The sequence below is a fragment of the Perca fluviatilis genome, chromosome 1, assembly GCF_010015445.1.
Source record: "Perca fluviatilis chromosome 1, GENO_Pfluv_1.0, whole genome shotgun sequence".
NCBI lineage: Eukaryota > Metazoa > Chordata > Actinopteri > Perciformes > Percidae > Perca > Perca fluviatilis.
Window position 1 is genome coordinate 19,854,150 of NC_053112.1, and position 18,094 is coordinate 19,872,243.

At 40.2% G+C, this 18,094-nt stretch overlaps 1 protein-coding gene across 8 annotated transcripts; it reads right to left on the bottom strand.

Moving 5' to 3' along the window:
• Window positions 1-467: 467 nt before the first annotated feature.
• Window positions 468-17,202, bottom strand: slc24a2 (solute carrier family 24 member 2). Of its 8 annotated transcripts, none has more exons than XM_039810599.1 (12): window positions 16,995-17,202; window positions 14,515-15,648; window positions 12,238-12,291; window positions 7,284-7,319; window positions 6,779-6,890; window positions 5,577-5,660; window positions 4,883-4,921; window positions 4,696-4,775; window positions 4,436-4,573; window positions 3,923-4,012; window positions 1,943-2,109; window positions 468-1,800 (listed from the first exon to the last, which is right to left on the bottom strand). In XM_039810599.1, exons 2-12 carry the CDS (start codon window positions 15,433-15,435, stop codon window positions 1,551-1,553), a joined length of 1,971 nt encoding a protein of 656 aa, XP_039666533.1. In that variant the 5' UTR covers window positions 15,436-15,648; window positions 16,995-17,202; the 3' UTR covers window positions 468-1,550. The 8 variants fall into 8 exon arrangements, with proteins under 8 accessions (XP_039666533.1, XP_039666523.1, XP_039666553.1 ...); XM_039810589.1 differs by having other exon boundaries at window positions 6,773-6,890; window positions 16,995-17,201; XM_039810619.1 differs by lacking the exon at window positions 4,883-4,921.
• Window positions 17,203-18,094: the final 892 nt, after the last annotated feature.

Genomic DNA, 18,094 nt, shown 5'->3' on the forward strand with positions numbered 1-18,094 from the left:
CTTTGTTGAATACTCAATTCTGATTGGTCAATTAAAGCATTCTACTGTCTTTTAATAGCAGGTCAATACTATTGATGTACACTACTGGTCAAAGGTTTGAGGTCACTTAGAAATTTCCATTCCACTCCATTATAGACAGAATACCAGCTGAGATCAGTTGCATTGTTTTTTTTTAACCAGGGCAGCAGTTTTCAGATTACATTATGTGTTTATATAATTGCAAAATGGTTCTTCAATTTTCTCAGTTAGCCTTTTAAAATTATATCAGATTAGTAAACAGAATGTGCCTTTGGGAAATTGGATGAATGGTTGCTGATAATGGGCAAGACAGATATTGCATTAAAGAGCAGCCACTTCTTTCTACAACAGTTGAGAACCCTTTTGCAATTATGTAAGCACATAATGTAATCTGAAAACTGTTGCCCTGATGAAAAAAACAATGCAACTGATCTCAGCTGGTATTCTGTCTTTAATGGAGTGGAATGGAAATTTCTAAGTGACCCCAAACTTTTGACCGGTAGTGTAGTTCTGATCACAGAGGACCATTTTTACATCAATAAAATAATTTTTAAATTAATATTGTATGTCATATTATTGATTTCTTTAGTAGGTAGCCATGTGAAAGGCGGGATAATGACCCACTTGCTCTACATTATCCCTTACATGCTCTATTGTAACTATTTAGCATTTAATGTATCCTATTATAGATATTCATGAATGAGATGTAAAGTAACCATTTATGCCAAATATGTCGTCAAATATACTGTATTTGAAGACACACAAGTAATTAACACTGGATATGTCTCTTTCAATGACCTTGCAAAGCCATAAAGGAGGTGTAATCAACACAGTTAACATCTAAAGGTATATTGAGCAGCTATCACATATATGTATTGCTCCGGCCCTCTCTTTTTTTCTTCCCCACTGCCCTTTAAAACAAAAAATAAAGTCTCTTTAAGCCTCCATACTCAGTTTATATGCTGAACTTGGCTGCCTGCATGAGTAGTGGAGATACTTTTTATACTGCCACACGGTCCTTCAGTTGAAAAAACAACAATCTCTGGTGATCTTCAATCGAAATTTCCATCCCGTTCACATAACCTGTCCATCAGTATTCAACCAATAGCGGCTACTGAATGTAGTCACGTGGTACGAAGAGAGAGAAGTGCCTCCTGGGTGGCATAAAGTCTGTTAATGACTTACAGGCTTGTATGCCACTGTTGGACAGCTGTGATGCATTGGTCTCAATATGCAGCGTTTATTTAAGTCAGTGCCTCTGCCTGCCGCTAACTGGCATCCACAACTTGTGTATGTGTATATATGTATGTGTGTGTATGTGTGTTTTCTTTACCTTTTACGTGAAGATGTTGGTACTTGAATGTGTGTGTCTGTGTGTATGCAGTCTTCTACTGTGTATATAAGTGAGACAGATAAGACACGGTTTGTGTCTGTGCGAGCATGTTTTTCCACTCCTATAGTAAATCATGGTACACGTGAGCACATCTGCGCTCAATTTCTGCTTTCCGACATCCAGTGGGAGTCGCTCTCTCTCATATGGTGACGGGGCAGCTGATGACTTTGTCTTCCAGCATGACGCTGACGATGAGGAAGACGAAGTAGAGCACGAACATGAGTAAGCCCAGAAACTTGCTCATTTTCCAACGGCAAGCCGCGATGGAGATGATGACGAAGAGAAGCATGAGGAAAAGGAGGACGATGGCGCAGAACAGGCCGTTGCTGCTCACCTCTACCGGCTTTAAGTCGTGGATTATGTTGTAGATGAGCCAGGGGAACGGCAGACTGGAGGGAGATGAGGGGAGGTGGAAGCACGACAGAGAAGAGTTGTTTAGGTTATGAGAGATACACAGAACATGCTCTCATCTAAAAGAAAAACTGGCTATAACAATGGACACTACACTGTTTTCTTGTTGTTTGGACTCACCCCACAGTGATATCAAAGATGTTGGAGCCCACAGAGCTGGACACGGCCATGTCACCCAGGCCTTTTCGTGCTACAATCACACTGGTGATCAGGTCAGGGATTGAAGTGCCAGCTGCTAATATGGTCAGACCCATTATCTCCTCTGTGATATAGAATGTTTCTCCAACCTGAAAGAAAGAACAAGTTGTTTAACTTTGCACGGTTCAAAAACTTTGTCAGAAATACTCCCATCATTTTCACATTGCTCCAAACATTGTTTTGACAGAATGGGCCCTATTTTAACGATCTGAAACGCAAGTGTGAAACGCAAAACGCAAGTAGCTTTGTGGGCGGATCTCGGGCGCTGTTGCTATTATACCAGCGGGGTAAATGACTCTTGCACCCGACGCAAATCTAAAATGGGTTGGTCTGAAGTAGCTAGGTGTGGTTTGGGCGTAACGTGAAAATAACCAATCAGAGCATCATCTCACATTCCCTTTAAGAGCAGGCGCGCTTGTTCCATGGCGGATTGCTATTATAACGGCGGATTTGCCTGTCGCACGCCAGCGGGAGCTGTCTGGGATGCGGCAAAGTAATAAATGCCCGTCTTGTCCGGGTGGCGATGTTGCTGCGGCCTCTCGGGCGCATCTCCTCAAGTCTGGAGAGGATTGCTGCAGCCATGGAGCGTGGGCCTCCAAACGCACCACCTGCTCCTGTTGTGCCCCTTCCTCCTCCCCCAACTCCATCTCTGTCCACCCGCTCCACCAGGAGCGCGTCGCGCATTGCCACTCCCGGACCCTCACGTTTCCAATCCCGCCGTAATTCAACATCACGTCTCCTTAAGTCCTCTAATATTTTCTCATTTATGTCATCAACACATCCATGATTCATGGAAATGTGTAAAACACAACAAGCCACAAAGAATGCTGCGACATTTTGAGGACTGTACTGTAAAGTGCCTCCTGATCTATCCAAACACCTGAAGTGCATTTTCAGTAATATTTTCCTTTGTAATTATGTATGGTTTTCAAAAATGGGAACTGCTGTAGATGAGAGAAGTGTATGCACATTGTGCACACGCTACATTATGGCCAAGCATTCGTTCCTAAAATAGCATCTGAATAACGCGCTACTGACTTTAGACTAGCACCACTGACTTTAGACCAGGTTTTTCCTGGCCAGTGGCGGAATTGTTTTCTGAAACTGCAAAATAGCACCAAGGAACGTTTGCGCCTGAACACGCCTCCTCTTTTCGCTGAACCGCCCCCGGGAGCGCAAATACATTCCCTAATTTACCGACGTGCGTCTGTGGAGGGAAAAGTCCGCTGTGCGTCGAGTGCAAAATAGGAATGATACATGCGTCGGTGTACAAAGGCAATTGCGCTGGGTGCAAGATAGGGCCCTCAGTCATTTCAGTCTTTTGCTGGCATCACTTTGTACATACAAAACACACAGGACCAAACTGCAGAGATAGACATGAGGATATAATAAGCAGAACGGCTGGCGGAGATACAGAGTTTCAGAGAGGTGGCAGGATAGAAATAAGATTTTGTGGCAGGGCGAAGACAAGCAGTGCAGGCATTGCTCCTACATGTTGATCTTTTGAAAAGCATGTTTCCCCTCGCTTTTGGTATTTGTGTCCCCACGGCAGCTCACATGGCGGCAGTGACATTTTTGTTAAGTAAGCGAATCTAATTAAATGCAAACTTATAATAGTACAAATTAAATGGGGATATTACGTGCAATAGTTATTTCAAGGTGTGTCTCCTCAGTGACCGTTCACATGACCTGCTGCTTCAGGCTCGTTAAAATAGAGCGTTACATCTTGATCTGGCTGTGACTCAAAGCAGATTAGTTGGGATAAGCTGCCGCGGTAACACATTCAACACCCTGACTGCTGCACTGACTCATAAGTGTGTGTGTTTTTTTGTTGTTGTGTGTGTGTGTGTGTGTGTGTGTGTGTGTGTGTGTGTGTGTGTGTGTGTGTGTGTGTGTAATTACCTGGTGAGCCCACCACACCATCAGGTAGGAGAAGATAGCAATCCAACTAATAGAGCCGAGGAAAGTGATGGGGAAGAACTTTGCTGATGTCTAAAAGAACAGTACAAACACATTTAAGATTATCTGCCACACAGTCAAACAACCACTCAATCAGACCTTGATATACCTGACACTTAAGGGCAATGTCAACATATAATACAGTACTTTTAGTCCAAAAGGTAAAAAGAAAAAAACAAGACTGGAACCTGCTTTTAACTCCCACACTAATTGAGCAGGTCCTGGGATAAATGAACTAAACTTCAGACATAAAGTAATCTAAGTTATAAATAAAATACAACAAATGATAATACAAACTGCAGTGAAACAAGCCTGCATTTTTAATGAAACTCTTCAATAAAGTATGTGAACATGTTGTCGTGTGAATAGAATATATCATTTTTAAATCTTTGATTGCATTGTGTTATATTCTGAGTTTCTTGTACACATAAAACATGGGGGGGGTATTGTTGTCACCTCTCTTCTGACGTCAGGCAGGGTTAACCACAGTGGAAAGATGATGGGCAGGATGAAGAGGTAGGTGAGCCGTTTCCTATTTGTTTCAGGCCAGGCCAGGCTCAGAGGCTGGTCTTCATCCTCCTCTTCCTCACCACCCTAAAGAGGGAGTTCATTACATGATGCTTCTCTACTTACGAACTTGACTGATGTGCTATAAAAACATATGGTTTAACATGTGAACTTGAAGAAAGATTGAAAGATAAAAAAAAAAAACATACCCCGTCTCCTCCTACAACACCGTTCATGGGTGGTGTGACTTCCACCGCAACATTTGAACTGTTGGGGATGTTTTTATCAGCTTGAGGAAAGAAAAAGAAGCGAGTTCAAGGAACTTGTTCACAAGACGAGACTTGTTTCAAATAAAAAGATGTCTAACAAGGTTAAGAGATAGCTGAAACTTAGTACAATTTGCTTTTCTTGGAGGTTGTGTCTGGGACAGGGCTCCTATGTTGAGAAACAAAATATACTTGTTAGTTTTCTGAGGTCATCCTTACAAGTGTAACACAGCATCACACGCATGCCCCTTAATAATCCCTTGATCAAATGAAAGAGTAATTGACAAATGTCAGTTCTGGATTCAATTAAGGCAAATCGGATAACTGGATACATGTGAACGACAATAGAAAAAAACTTTACACAAAACAACAGGTCAACATTATTATTACAATAAATTATGTAATTTGATGATAAAACGATAACTAAAAATCACAGCTCACATTTGATTGAAAACTACCACACTGTGTCATACTTCATGACATATATCACAAATGTGTACTTAAGCAATCATGACCTTTAAAAAATGTTTCAAACTAAAAGAGGGAGAAAGTAAAGTTTTAATTTCAGCAAAACATTTTAAAATTACAAGGTAAAATCTAAAAATACAGTCTTCTTATTGTAACATTAAAAGTGTGATTTTGGTTGTATTACTTGATTAACGTGTTGTTATCTAACTTGCTTAGCTTTTCAATTCATTCATTTCTGATTAATGAATTGTTGATTACTTGAAGTCTTGTTTTCATCATTCCTCTATCAATAGCCTTAATTGATGAATCTATCAGTTAAGTTTTGAGTGGGACAAACAGACTCCTCTCTTACTCACCTATACCGTTGGCACTGGCAGCTTCTTCTTTACACTTCTGCTTGGCCATTTTGTTAAGGATCGATGCCTTCTCTTTGAAACGTCCTAAAGCAAAGGAGACTCAGTCATACTGAACATTACTGATACTGATTGTATTGTATTGTATACAAGAAGTGGAAAGTGGTTGGATGAATGAATATATTCACCTTAAAGTGCCTATATTATGAAAAAATCACTTTTTCTGGGATTTGGGGTGTTCTTTTGTGTCTCTGGTGCTTCCACACACATACAAACTTTGAAAAAAATCCATCCATGCTGTTTTGAGTGAGATACAGTTTCTGAATGTGTCCTGCCTTCAGTCTCCTGGTGAGCTGTTCAAAATCGGTTCGGACTGTGACGTCACAGTCCGAAATGAGCTGGCTAACCACAACCGTTAGCTCGTTAGCATGCTAACCGTTAGCATTGGCATGCTAACGCTAATGCTAACGCTAGCATGCTACGTCGTTCTCAATAGCAAAGCACTGCTACAACACACACAAGTTCACCATAATCTACAAAAGAACTACTTACATGTGTGCCCTCATTTAGAAGTCTCCCAGCTAATCCTGCCTTGTAACTGACCAAAGTTGGAGAAACAGGCTTTCTTTTACTGTCTCTAGAGTTAGCTAGCTGACATGATCTACATCTGAACTAGTGAGCATGTGCGAGTGCAATCAAAGATAGTACAGAAGAAGAAGATGAAAAGAGGTCTCACTCTGTAGCTAAAACAGAAACCAGGTGAAAAGAGGATCTGCAGCAGTGAGAGAGAGCTGTGCAGTAGGCCTACAACAAAAATATGGTGTTTTTTTTAAATTAAACCATGTAAACCTATTCTGGTACAACCTTAAAATACAGTTATGAACCTGAAAATGAGCATAATATGGGCGCTTTAATCTTACAAAACTCAACCAAACACTTTTATGAACATAAAAAAAATTCAAACTTTTAACCTAATCTTAATCATAATCTTCACTTTAGCTGTTTATGTGTGTATGAATATGTTCATTTAATTCATGTTCACACCGCATCCTCTTTGTTTCAAAGATTGTGCTTATTTGATTATATCTTGTTTTAGAGATCTTGTTGCATTTGATATGTGTGTGTGTGTCTGTGTGTGTGTGTGTGTGTGTGTGTGTTTGTGTTTGTGTTTGTGTGTGTTTTGTATCTTTTTTGCTTACCCATACCTTCGTCACTGAGAGGGTCGAGGGTGTGTATCATGAGCTGGAAGATGCTGTTTCTCATCAGTGTGTTGTGCAGAGAGGCACAGCTGCCTTCCCTCTGCAACCTTGGTTTGGCCTAAAAAATGACCAACACAAATTCAAAAATTGTTTATATGAATGCAAAAAAAGTAATTAGTACATCCTTGTTCTACATTTGGCTTAAGTGGTCTTTCTTATTTGAAATGAAACTTGTAAAACACTGCCAAACAAGTTGGTGGAGAAAAAAAAAAACACCCTGATGAGCAGTTTTTTAAATGTCACATCTCTACTGCTTCTTACATTTTTGTCTAGGGTACATGTAGATGTATCTAGAAACCATTCTTTCTGATAAAATGTGTTATGGCTGACTGACTTAAATACACACTGTATACAGTAACATGCAGGCACTTAAACTGCTTTCTCAATACATAACCTGTACAAGACCCTACAAGTTCCATACAGAGAAGTTTACACACAAAAACTAACTTACCGTCAGCTTGTTCTCATCATCTCCAGATTCATTTACCTTTAAAAACACAGAGAAAGAAAACAATATATGTACAGTATAGGTTTTCTTACATATACGCAGGGTATGGAGACAGACATGAACTTCCTAAAGCAATGATAGAGGTTTTTTCCAGCCTCAGTCTTTAACCCTACAGCTCATTTACTTGATCTATTTACTGTAGCACACTTCCACTGGACGCACACACACACACACACACACACACACACACAAACCCTTAGGTTTTGCCGGTGTGTGTGTGTGTGACATGACCTCCTCCTCACAGTGGGAGTAAACCAGTGCCAAAGATGTTCCAACATGAAGACGAGGATCCTACACACACACTAATCTCTCAACCCAAGCCATTTCTTCAGAGGACATATACAGCGCAGTGGTGTCAACACGTAGTGTAGAGAAACACACACACACAAAGTCACACACACACAGTCCTCTGGCTGGGACAGATAGAGACTGTGGTGGTTTGTGAAAATACAGAGGTTGTTAACATCAGCAGTAGGGGAGGGTTTGCTGTGGGAATCAGGGATTTGGAGATGTTCAAGAAAACAGATGGGAACATAAAGTTTTATGGAATATTGTATTATAGCTGTTCTCATGTTATGAATTTAGCAATTCATTTCCCTTTTGAATAACTCACAACACAAACTATCCACTATATTATTGGTCACTGAAGCTTACCAGTAGAGATGGTCTACATCACACTGTGAAGTTCTGCCCTGGGAGGATGTACCATATTGCTCTTAAGACAAGTTCAATAAAGAAGCTTTTATTAAATGTTTAGATGGCATGAATGGTTGTGGTTAGAAATAAAGTTTAAAAAAATGATGGTTAGGCTACTTGAGGAAATCTTCGGAGGACCAAAACCACTTTTTCTAAACAGTGTAACTTCAGTGTAGCAAATCATTTCAACTCATATTTCCCAATCTATCCTTGTAAACTGGTGCAAACTGGTTTGTCTAACCACTCAGTCACTTTTGATTAAACTAATGTTCAGAAGTTCCATGCATATGAACGGGTTCAGGAAAGATGCTTTTGCATTTTTTTAATTAAGAAATAAAAATAAATTGAATTTCAAAGCAAACAGCAAATCAACAGACTGCCATTGTCTTTGTCTACTGTTCAAGAACTGTCCTCATCCCTCCCAATGTATTGCTCAGGACAGGTATGTATGAACATTTACAGTGCCAGATATGTTTAAATAAAAAATCACTCACTCACTGACTCACTGACTCACTCACTCACTCCTAAACAGAGCTACAATTAATACAGAATTATCTTACACAAACAATTACATCACACAGCTAAGGTAACTATTCAGTATTTTTCTTCCCTTCCTTATTCAACCAATAACTTACAAGGTACCTGACCTGACTCTTTGAAAATTATGACACAGACAATCACCTTGACACGTTTTCATGATGGAGGCCACAGCGTTTGAGCAGATAATCCCTTTAGCTTGCATCTGACAAGACACCTGCTGCTGTTATGGGAGCTAAAGCAAGGCTAAATATAGGGTTTTTTCTTTCGTTTTTAAAGGGGCAGCACTTGTTACATGTTTGTCCTATCCAGATTTGTTTAAGTGGGTGTTTATTGGCCTGGTTACTGTTAAGATGGTGTTCATGACCTTCATTTAGCTATACATGTACTGTATATACTGTAAGATTTACCTACTCAAAACACAGGATATAATTTCATAAATGTGTGACCAACGATCTCAAAGCAAAGCCGGTTTCTTTTCACTGAAAATGGAGAGATTTCACATTAATTTAAAGGTAATAAGTAACATAACAGAAGAAGCTGTGGACACCTGTATTGTCTGTATAATCCATGTGATTGCTGAGCAGCTCTCATGGCAGAGACCGGCTTGGCATTAGTTCCCTTCTGATTGTGCTCACATGGCTCCGGAGAGCTGCTTGATGAGTTTAAGATGCATATAACCTGCTGTAGAATCTACTGAATCTGATACGGGATTTTAATTGTACCAATTGTACCGCAGTATAACTGCTGTATTTTGTAACTTACTAGTATTCGGCAGGACACACTGCAACTTATTTCGAAAAGCTGCTAATCTTTGTCACCTTTGCCCTTAAATGTCACTCAGCTCTCATCTCCGCTCTGATGTGTTTGTGAGGTTAAACCTCTACTCAAGTTTCCTACATGAATCACCGATGACTAATTATCAGTCTCAAATCAATTCCAGCAAGTTCGGTGATTTAAAAAAAAATTAAAAAAAACATCCTCCAACTCTTTTTGTTTGTGTTATTCCTGCAGTTTGCTAGTTTACAATCAAATACAATGTACATACAGCAGCTGCTAAATCAGCTAGACAGACAATAGGATCATTATGAGTACATGTACTCTTAGATATGAATTTTGTCAGGTAATGTGCAACCATTTCTATTTTGATATAATAATACATGTACAGATTGGATAATCTATAAATGAAAGCAAGCACAAACTTATAAAGTATTCCCACTACACTGCTTAAATCTACTGTATATATGTTTTGTGCGAGTTCAATATTTGATGCATTTGTTTTCCTACAGCTATAGAGAAATAATAAGCTCAGGTCCAGCTCATTGGTTTATAGTTTACACCTCTTTTCCCTGACTTAAACAGAACAGTTTAACAAGGAACATTTTTAACATCTTTGAATTGGGAAGCATAATTTCAAATTAAGCAGCAAACTTCTTTCTACATTGAAACTTTCTCTTTGGGGGTAAACTTAGATGATAAATAATACTTAAGCATCAAAATCTATCTATCTAAGGAAGTAAAGAGTTACAGCAAGCAGATCCTGGCTTGTTCATGTTATAACATAAAGCAGTTTAAGACCCAAAGGTGATCTGTTTAGAAGAAGATGAAGACGACAAGCTTAAACAGTTTTGTCACTTTTGACTGAGCTCAAGTTCAGTGGTCTCCTTCCAGAAGAGAAGCTACAGACACTGAGGCACAATCCCCTTCTCAAACTTTCCACACATTTCCATTATCCTCCATTGCTCTCTCTCTCTCTCTCTCTCTCTCTCTCTCTCTCTCTCTCTCTCCAGTGTCCACCTGACTGTCCGAGAGCTGTGGGACTTAGCTAGGATTAATCTGCAGAGATCACCCCTTTTAAACTGGTACTTTTTCTGAGCCTGCGTGTGAAGTCCTGCAGTAACCTTCACAGGTCACAGTGTTGTCAAACATTTGTCTTTTACTCTCATCTGTCAGCAAATAGCAACCATCTTTCAGCTACAAAACCGCTCCTTTCAACTGCGATTTCATTAAGAAATTCCACTGCGGTCAGTTAGCATGAAGTGCCTGGCTCAAAAGAACACCTCAACAGTTATAGATGCATTTATTTTTTACTGGTGCATTTTAGGACAGCAGATTTTTATCATGATTACAGTGATCTGAAATTGCAAAGTCAGACCTGCTGTGCAAGTGTAAAATCAATCAGTTAAGCATTGTGCTAACCCCAAAACGGACTTCTTCTTCTTTTTTTTATCATTTCAGCTGTAATTTTCATTAAAAAAAACAAAAGTGTATCTGCACTTTGAGTCATCAATAATAAAATAACTGGGCAACAAAAGAACTATAATTAGTAACATATGACAAGTAATAACTTTTTGACAGATACATCTTCCTTCCCTGTACATATTCTTATTTGGTCCACTGCAGGCTGAGGACGGAGCAGTCTTTTTCCCCTCAGTGACCTGCTGATTCTTGCTCCACCAGGGAGCATCTGACTATAATTAGCAGCTCTAATGAGATTGTAGGGCATTAAACCGAGGGATTATTTAGCAGCTACCGACACATGAGGGCAAGGCAGTTGGACATCAAGTACCGGATGACAGAAAGAGAAAAGCTGTTCTTGGGTTCAGGTGAGGCAGCCTGAAGAACAGCTGATTACCAGAAGGGCACACATGTCAAACAAAGCTTCTGCAACAACACTGATGAGCACCCAAATAATACTGTATGTTCTTACAGGTTTAGAACAAAAAGAACATAAAATATATAAAAAAGTGCATACGATACACTACACAGTTCAGATGACACATTTGGGGCCTGGGAAAAAAAAAAGACATATTGTTATTGTCAGTGATTCTTGGTGAATGGACTAAGATGAAATAGCTTATCTTGATCTGCCTGAAGATAATGAAATTCACTGTAAATTACTAAGTTAGCAATTGCATTACATTACATTACACTACATGTCATTTAGCTGAGGCTTTTATCCAAAGCGACTTACAATTGCTATATATGTCAGAGGTTGCACGCCTCTGGAGCAACTAGGGGTTAAGTGTCTTGCTCAGGGACACATTGGTTGATGTATCGCAGTGGGAATCGAACCCAGATCTCCCACACCAAAGGTATGTGTCATATATCCACTGCGCCACCAAAACTATTACCAATTAATTATTAGGAATAAAGAACAAGAAGACAGAGGCAAAACAATATAGATGTATTTTATATATAAGTGATTGCTTTGCCGAAAAAGCTCATAACTATAAAACCCTTTAAAAAAAAAAAAGCAAGTCATGCTTCTTACAGTTACCTAAGCCTTTAAGGGGAGGAGCTTTAAAGTATATTGGAGCCTGGTGATCATGAGCTCATCTGTTCCCTAAAACGTAAGAACTTCTCCTGGCCTGAATCACGACCATAAAAATAGTTGCCTCTTTCTAAGAAGTGTTTTCAATCACCATTATATCTTAACAGTTTGTTTTTGCATACATCCTTGAGCACAATAACTGACTTTATTGGCCTATAAAGAAGAAATAAGTACATAATCTGTAACTCATGTAATTCAAACAAATAAAAGTCAGATCATGTGCAGCAGTGCACTGTATACGCCCCTGAAGAACTGGTGATGGGTGATGACGGTCTAAGCTACAAGCAAGCTGCTCTAATATCAGCCTACAGTAGTTTTAGTATTTGTCACCTGAGCGCCGCCGTATGAGATTACAACATCAGAGAGCAACAGATCTGACTCCAACTGCATACACAGACAGAAAAAGACGGAGAGACAAACGTGAAAAAACAAAATGGCCTCTTTGTGTGTTTATGTGTGTGAGTTGAACCTTTTGCACGGCATCATCATTTCCTTCCTCTGTTTTTTTTTTATCTGCTGTCTTGAACACAGCAGCAAACAGCACAAAGAGCACTCCAAGCTAATCCCAAAATTGTTTGTGAAGTGTTTGGTACTGTAAGTGTGTTGTCATTAGGTCCTGTGAGAAATGAGTCACACTGTGAAGAAGCCTTTCAGAGACAAAAAAAAACTCACTAATATCACACTGATAAATAACTCTAAATACTTTCTCATGTCTCATACCTTCCTAACATTGTGATCAGATGTACAGAGGCTGTTATGGGATCTGTGTGTAATCCATGTTAGGATGAATAACCACAGATGCTCTGCAAATATGTTTACTGATGTGTAATGAGCTGAAATACAGGACAAACAACACTCAGAGCTACGACCTTCATCCAGAGTCAAGAGACCACTTTTGTCCACTTTTTGGAGCTGAAGGAGGGAGCATGCTGATGAGGTTGAAGAAATGCTACAAGGATTGCTGGACAAATTTTGCTGTTTCTTTAGCTTGCAGTTTTCATCATACAAGATGCGCTCAGAATTGTTTGAATTTCAACCCCTCTCAAAACTCGGTCCATTTCATTAACTGTCTACAACCATCAAGGGTATATTTTCATCAAAAGGTTTAATCTGACAAAAAAATATCTCAATACAGCCAGTGTGATTGAAACTTGGACTTATTCAAAAATGATACCCATAAAACCACACTTTGAAATGACTTAATTTCAAAGTTAAAAATATGGATGAGTATGTGATATTTTGCAAATTTGCACAGTTGTTTTCTGACCGGCTACATGTAAAACCATAACGTACATAACTATAAACCTGATATGTAAAAACTATAACGTGCTTCCCTTGTCCCTGTAGGGAAGTTATTTCCGAATTTGAAGGAATGAAAGGATAACAGAATTTTGATTGAAAGTCAAAAATATATTTATAATTTCAGACTTGTGTAGTTTGGACCACACACAGGGCTTATGAATCAAATGTTCCATAGCATTAAAAGTTATATGTGATGAGTGTCACAGTATATAGAAAAAGACTCTCAGAGATGAATCGACAATCTTCACTAGATGTAGTGGTAGATGGGGATTACACTGAAGAATTGATCAATACCCTATTATAACATACAGTAAATTAAAACCATGCCAGTTTAATGTAGTTTTTAACTTTCTTCAGTAGTCTAACACACAATCTCTTTTGCATTTTAATTCAGTTGAAGTGGGGACATTTTGCTGACCAGCTCTGTTACATAAGTCCTGTTCTCAGAGCCTGGTCTAGACTTAGTTACTTAAAGGGACGAGGCCTGTTCCTGGACTTAGTCAGCACCAAGAGGCTGCAGTCTGGCGCTGTCTGAGCTGCACAGGTGGCAGGTTAAGACAAATCTTTATATCCTTCCAGAGGGAAAGTCAGAAAGGTTTGGCTGCCTGACAGAGTGCTGTATGTTCAGAACTCTGTTTTAACACCCTATCTGCTTCCCAGAACAGGAGCATAACTGTTCTTGGGGTCATTAGCCATGAAAGGTTCAGTCTGTGATCTTATTAATTGTGAAATAAGAATGCTTTTCTTAGATCAGTCATCAACAGATGCCCAGACTTCAGTCAAGACACATTGACAAAAAAGGTTTCCTTCCGAGAAATGTCGTAACCCCATCCACTCATCAGAAACTCACATCAAGAATCACAAATGCTCACCTAAAGAAACAAAACAGAGCTGTACTTTCACATTGTGAATCTTAGTTGGATATTTTCAAACTTTTAAGAGAATTTCACTTCCTGCATTCGAATAACAAACTTCTTGATAGTTGTTTCTGATGGGGATGTTCCTTTAGTGGACAGAGGGGTCGATCAGTGAATGAGAACATTGGGTTAAATGTATGGGTGGATGGATGAATATAAGGATCAGCTGCTGGCACCGAAGATGGGGTGAAAGTATAAAGTCACAAACGTAGAGAGGGTATCAAAAGAGAAGCAATAGGGAAAGATGGATGGATGGATAAACAGAAGGATGGATGGATGGATGGACTAATGGATGAACAATCGGATAGATGGATGGATGGATGGATGGATGGATGGATGGATGGATGGATGGATGGATGGATGGATGGATGGATGGACTCAGGCTCACCTTTGGTGCAGTCTCCAGCTCCTTCACCTGGTTGCTGCCCAGGAGGCCCTTGATGAAAAGTTCTACTTTGGCATTAAACTTCATGAATGTCACGTAGCAGGTGTAGCAAGACAGCAGGCTAATACTTTCCCCAATCGTGATTTGATTATCCAGAAAGAAATAGATGAGCATGAGCAGGCCAACAATATAGAACGATACGTCTCTGAACAGAGGCCACCAGGTGAGGTTCAGCACCTCTTTGGAGAACAGGGCGCACATCCCGATCACAAACAGGATGTTAAAGACGGCAGAGCCCACAATGGTACCGATACCCACGTTACTGTGGGAGACGAAGACTCCTATGACAGACGTGAAGAGCTCTGGGGCTGAGCCACCTGCCGCCATGAAGGTGGCTCCTGCTACATCATCAGAGATCTGCAGCTTCTCTGTGATGACAGTGAGCGCAGGAACAAAGAATTCATCGCAGACAATGGCTAAGGATATGAACATGTAGAACATGCCAAACATATGAAAAACCACATAGCCCTGACGTCTCTCCTCCACGCTGAATAAGTCTGTTGGGTAGTCCCCATGATTCATCTCTATTTCAGATGATTGCATAGCAACAGGTGTGTCCTCTGGTGCGGCTGAGATGTTATGGTACTGCAGAAGAGTTCTTTGGGGCACTGCCGCTTCTGCTGATCCCTCAGCGGACGATTCCAGCTCCTTCGCCACCGTTGTGACCAGCGAGAAGGCACTCCATGAACAGAATGTGCAGACCGCCACCATACTGATGATGAAACCCAGAATCCGTCCAGGCCGCATCTTTCTTTTGACACAATGGTATTGGTGCCTGGTACACCTACTGTGAGGGCCCAAAAGAGGCTCAGAGGTGGAGGACGCCATCCTGTCTCGACTCCTTATGGGTAGCAGAAAATCCATGGTGTTTGGCGCAGGTTGTCAGATGGGAGCCGAAGTGTCTGGAATCCCCCCTCACGCTGGGTTGGTGGTGCTGGTGGCTACGAGGGCGGGGGTTTGACAGGCCGCAACGGTTCACCGATTTGTTTGCATGCTGCTTCCCTGTCTAAACACAATGGAAGCCCTGCAGTCTGATTCCAGGATCCATCCCATTCAAAGGCTTCCTCATATTACTCACTGCAAGACAGAGAAAAAAAACGTGATAGTTTTAATGCAAGGGAGAAGATAAAAAAAAAACTATAAGGTATGTGTATAAAATAAAAAGACAATACATAAAGATAAGCTTCTTAATGAGTATGAATATGCTGTCTACATTCTAACTGTTCCACTCCTGATACCCGTCTACAGACAGACAGGCCTTGCTAGTAGTGGCAGATTTTCTCAAGGACTGTCGCTAGGTCCAACTCTGAGACACTATTTTCTGCTGCTTTCTACTACTCCTCCACTACATCTCAGAGGGAAATGTTGTACTCTTTACACCACAACATTTATCTCACAACTTTAGTTACAGCCTTTTAGCAGATAACGATTTTACATGAAAAACATATGATAAATATGATATGGTACGTTGTTGTAGTATACTAAACTACCCAGCAGTGTAGAAAGTAGTTAAAATGAGCTCCCCCTTGACTTGCTACATTACAATTTTGCTTACATAACCTAACTCAACCATATTTGTTTAACTGTCTGTTCTAAATAATGGCTTAATATTATGCTGAGCTTATGTGAACTGTGAGGTCTGCTGCTGACAGATGTCAGGATTTGACTCAGTTCATGAAGGCTATCTTACAAGGCTCAGATGAATAATAAGAATAATAAGAATAGCTGGGCAATGTACTGAATTCTCACTAGGCTGTGATTTAGTTGCAAATGCAATCAGTGTAAATGTGACACGGCACAATTACCCATATGTTAATGTAAATATATTTGAAAGTCCATACTGAACTCTTTTATTTTTCTGTAGCTGGAATTAGAGTATTTGCTGAATTGCTAATAACAGTTGATTGTAGCCATATCAATAGCAGCAATTCTGTTAAAGTGCTGTGGCCTTCTTGACATTGCGCTGAGAACCTGCAGTCAGATCTTTCCTTTAAGTGAAGCTTGGACATTAGTGAAAGCTCATTAGGGAGCTATTTAATCCCTGAGAAGATATACTTAGATTAGCCTCAGGCCCTGCACGCTGATGTTGCTGCACAAAGTCAAAAAGTAGACACCAGCCTAATGATTTGTGAATTTGAGCGGAGAATTTTTGAACTGATGAACATCAGCAATATTCAATTGCTGAAGTGCACTGGGACAAACTGCAATGTTGAAACTTCATCTCACAAATCCAATGCCCATTCTTAATCTGCTATGAAACACCAATTTATTATGGTAAAACATTTAACATTTTCATAAACAACAGTGCCGTGAAGGAAGCATTTAAGAGTCAAGCTGGACTCTATTAGAGCTCATTACTCATTAGAGCAAATAGACACTACAGCCACATACAAAAAGCACACAAATACATATTTTTCTCATACCACACTTGGAAATTTCTTGTTCAGGAGGAAGGACTCCAGTAGATAGTCAGGTCTCTGAGTCTCTGAATGAATATTCCAGTAAATTGAATCCCAAAGGAGAAAAGTTCCGAGGGCTCAGAGTTCAGTCTGAAGGTCCCAACAGCAAATCCTCAGTGAGATTTGCTTCCCTCAGCCGAGGTGGAGCTCCAAGACATCAGGTCAGAAGCCCTGGACCAAGGGCTCCTCCCTCCCTCCCTCTCAATGTTCCTCCCACCTTTGATACTGCCTCCCTCCCTCCCTGCCTGCCAGGTATATTTCTCCCTCTACCTTTCCCCTCCTTGTCCCGTCCCTCTCCTGTCCAAGAACGAGGATCAGTGCCATCTATCACCGTCCACCTTCCTTCCTCTCTCCACCTGTTCCCACCTCCCCCAGTGTCAGGTATCATTTCTCCCATCCACACACCCAAGCAAATGTCTTACACAACAAGCTTACAGCTTGATGGGCCTGAAGCCTACTGTCCTATCAGATCATAGTGCTGTGCACAAAGTCCTTGAGAAAACTATCCCAATTACTCTGTGACGTAACACACTGCATACAGCATAGTTCAGGGGAGATGATGCATGATATTTGTATGAATTAGAGCTTTAGAACTTTTAAATTATGGATTTAACAGTTTAGAGTGAAAGATGCAAGGCGTTTTTTTATATGCACGTTTTTATCCTGGTTTTAGTTTCCATTTATTGATATTTTTGCACAGATTTTCTCTCATTTTCATTTTCATCACTTGATGACAAATGTTTACTTTAGGCCAGCAAGATTTTTCTTCCTTTATTTTGCTACTTCCTTACAATTTCTGAGATTGTGCAGTTTGAAAAGTTTGCAAAATTGCAGCAGAGAATGAAACGTTGACACTACATGTTTCAGTCATAAACAGCCAGTTGCTGGAAGTTACATCACCATGATGTTTATCTGTCTTTCATTTCCCGCATGTCTGTAATTGGCTTTGGATGCAACACCTGCTCTTAAGAGACAATCCTGAATCCTTATTTTGTAGCACAAAATCTGCTAATCTGGACCCAGTGGGTCCAGTATGTGGGTCCCAGGACATATACTATAGAGAC

Bases quoted from the DNA above. Each gene is read 5' to 3' on its own strand.
- slc24a2 (XM_039810589.1), bottom strand. From the start codon at position 15,435: ATGGATTTTCTGCTACCCATAAGGAGTCGAGACAGGATGGCGTCCTCC. The intron at 12,292-14,514 runs GTGAGCCTGAGT...CTGTGTATGCAG, and splicing joins AGCTGGAGACTGCACCAAAG to TTGGAGTCAGATCTGTTGCT. The intron at 4,574-4,695 runs GTATGTTTTTTT...CTCCCTCTTTAG, and splicing joins GTGTTGTAGGAGGAGACGGG to GGTGGTGAGGAAGAGGAGGA.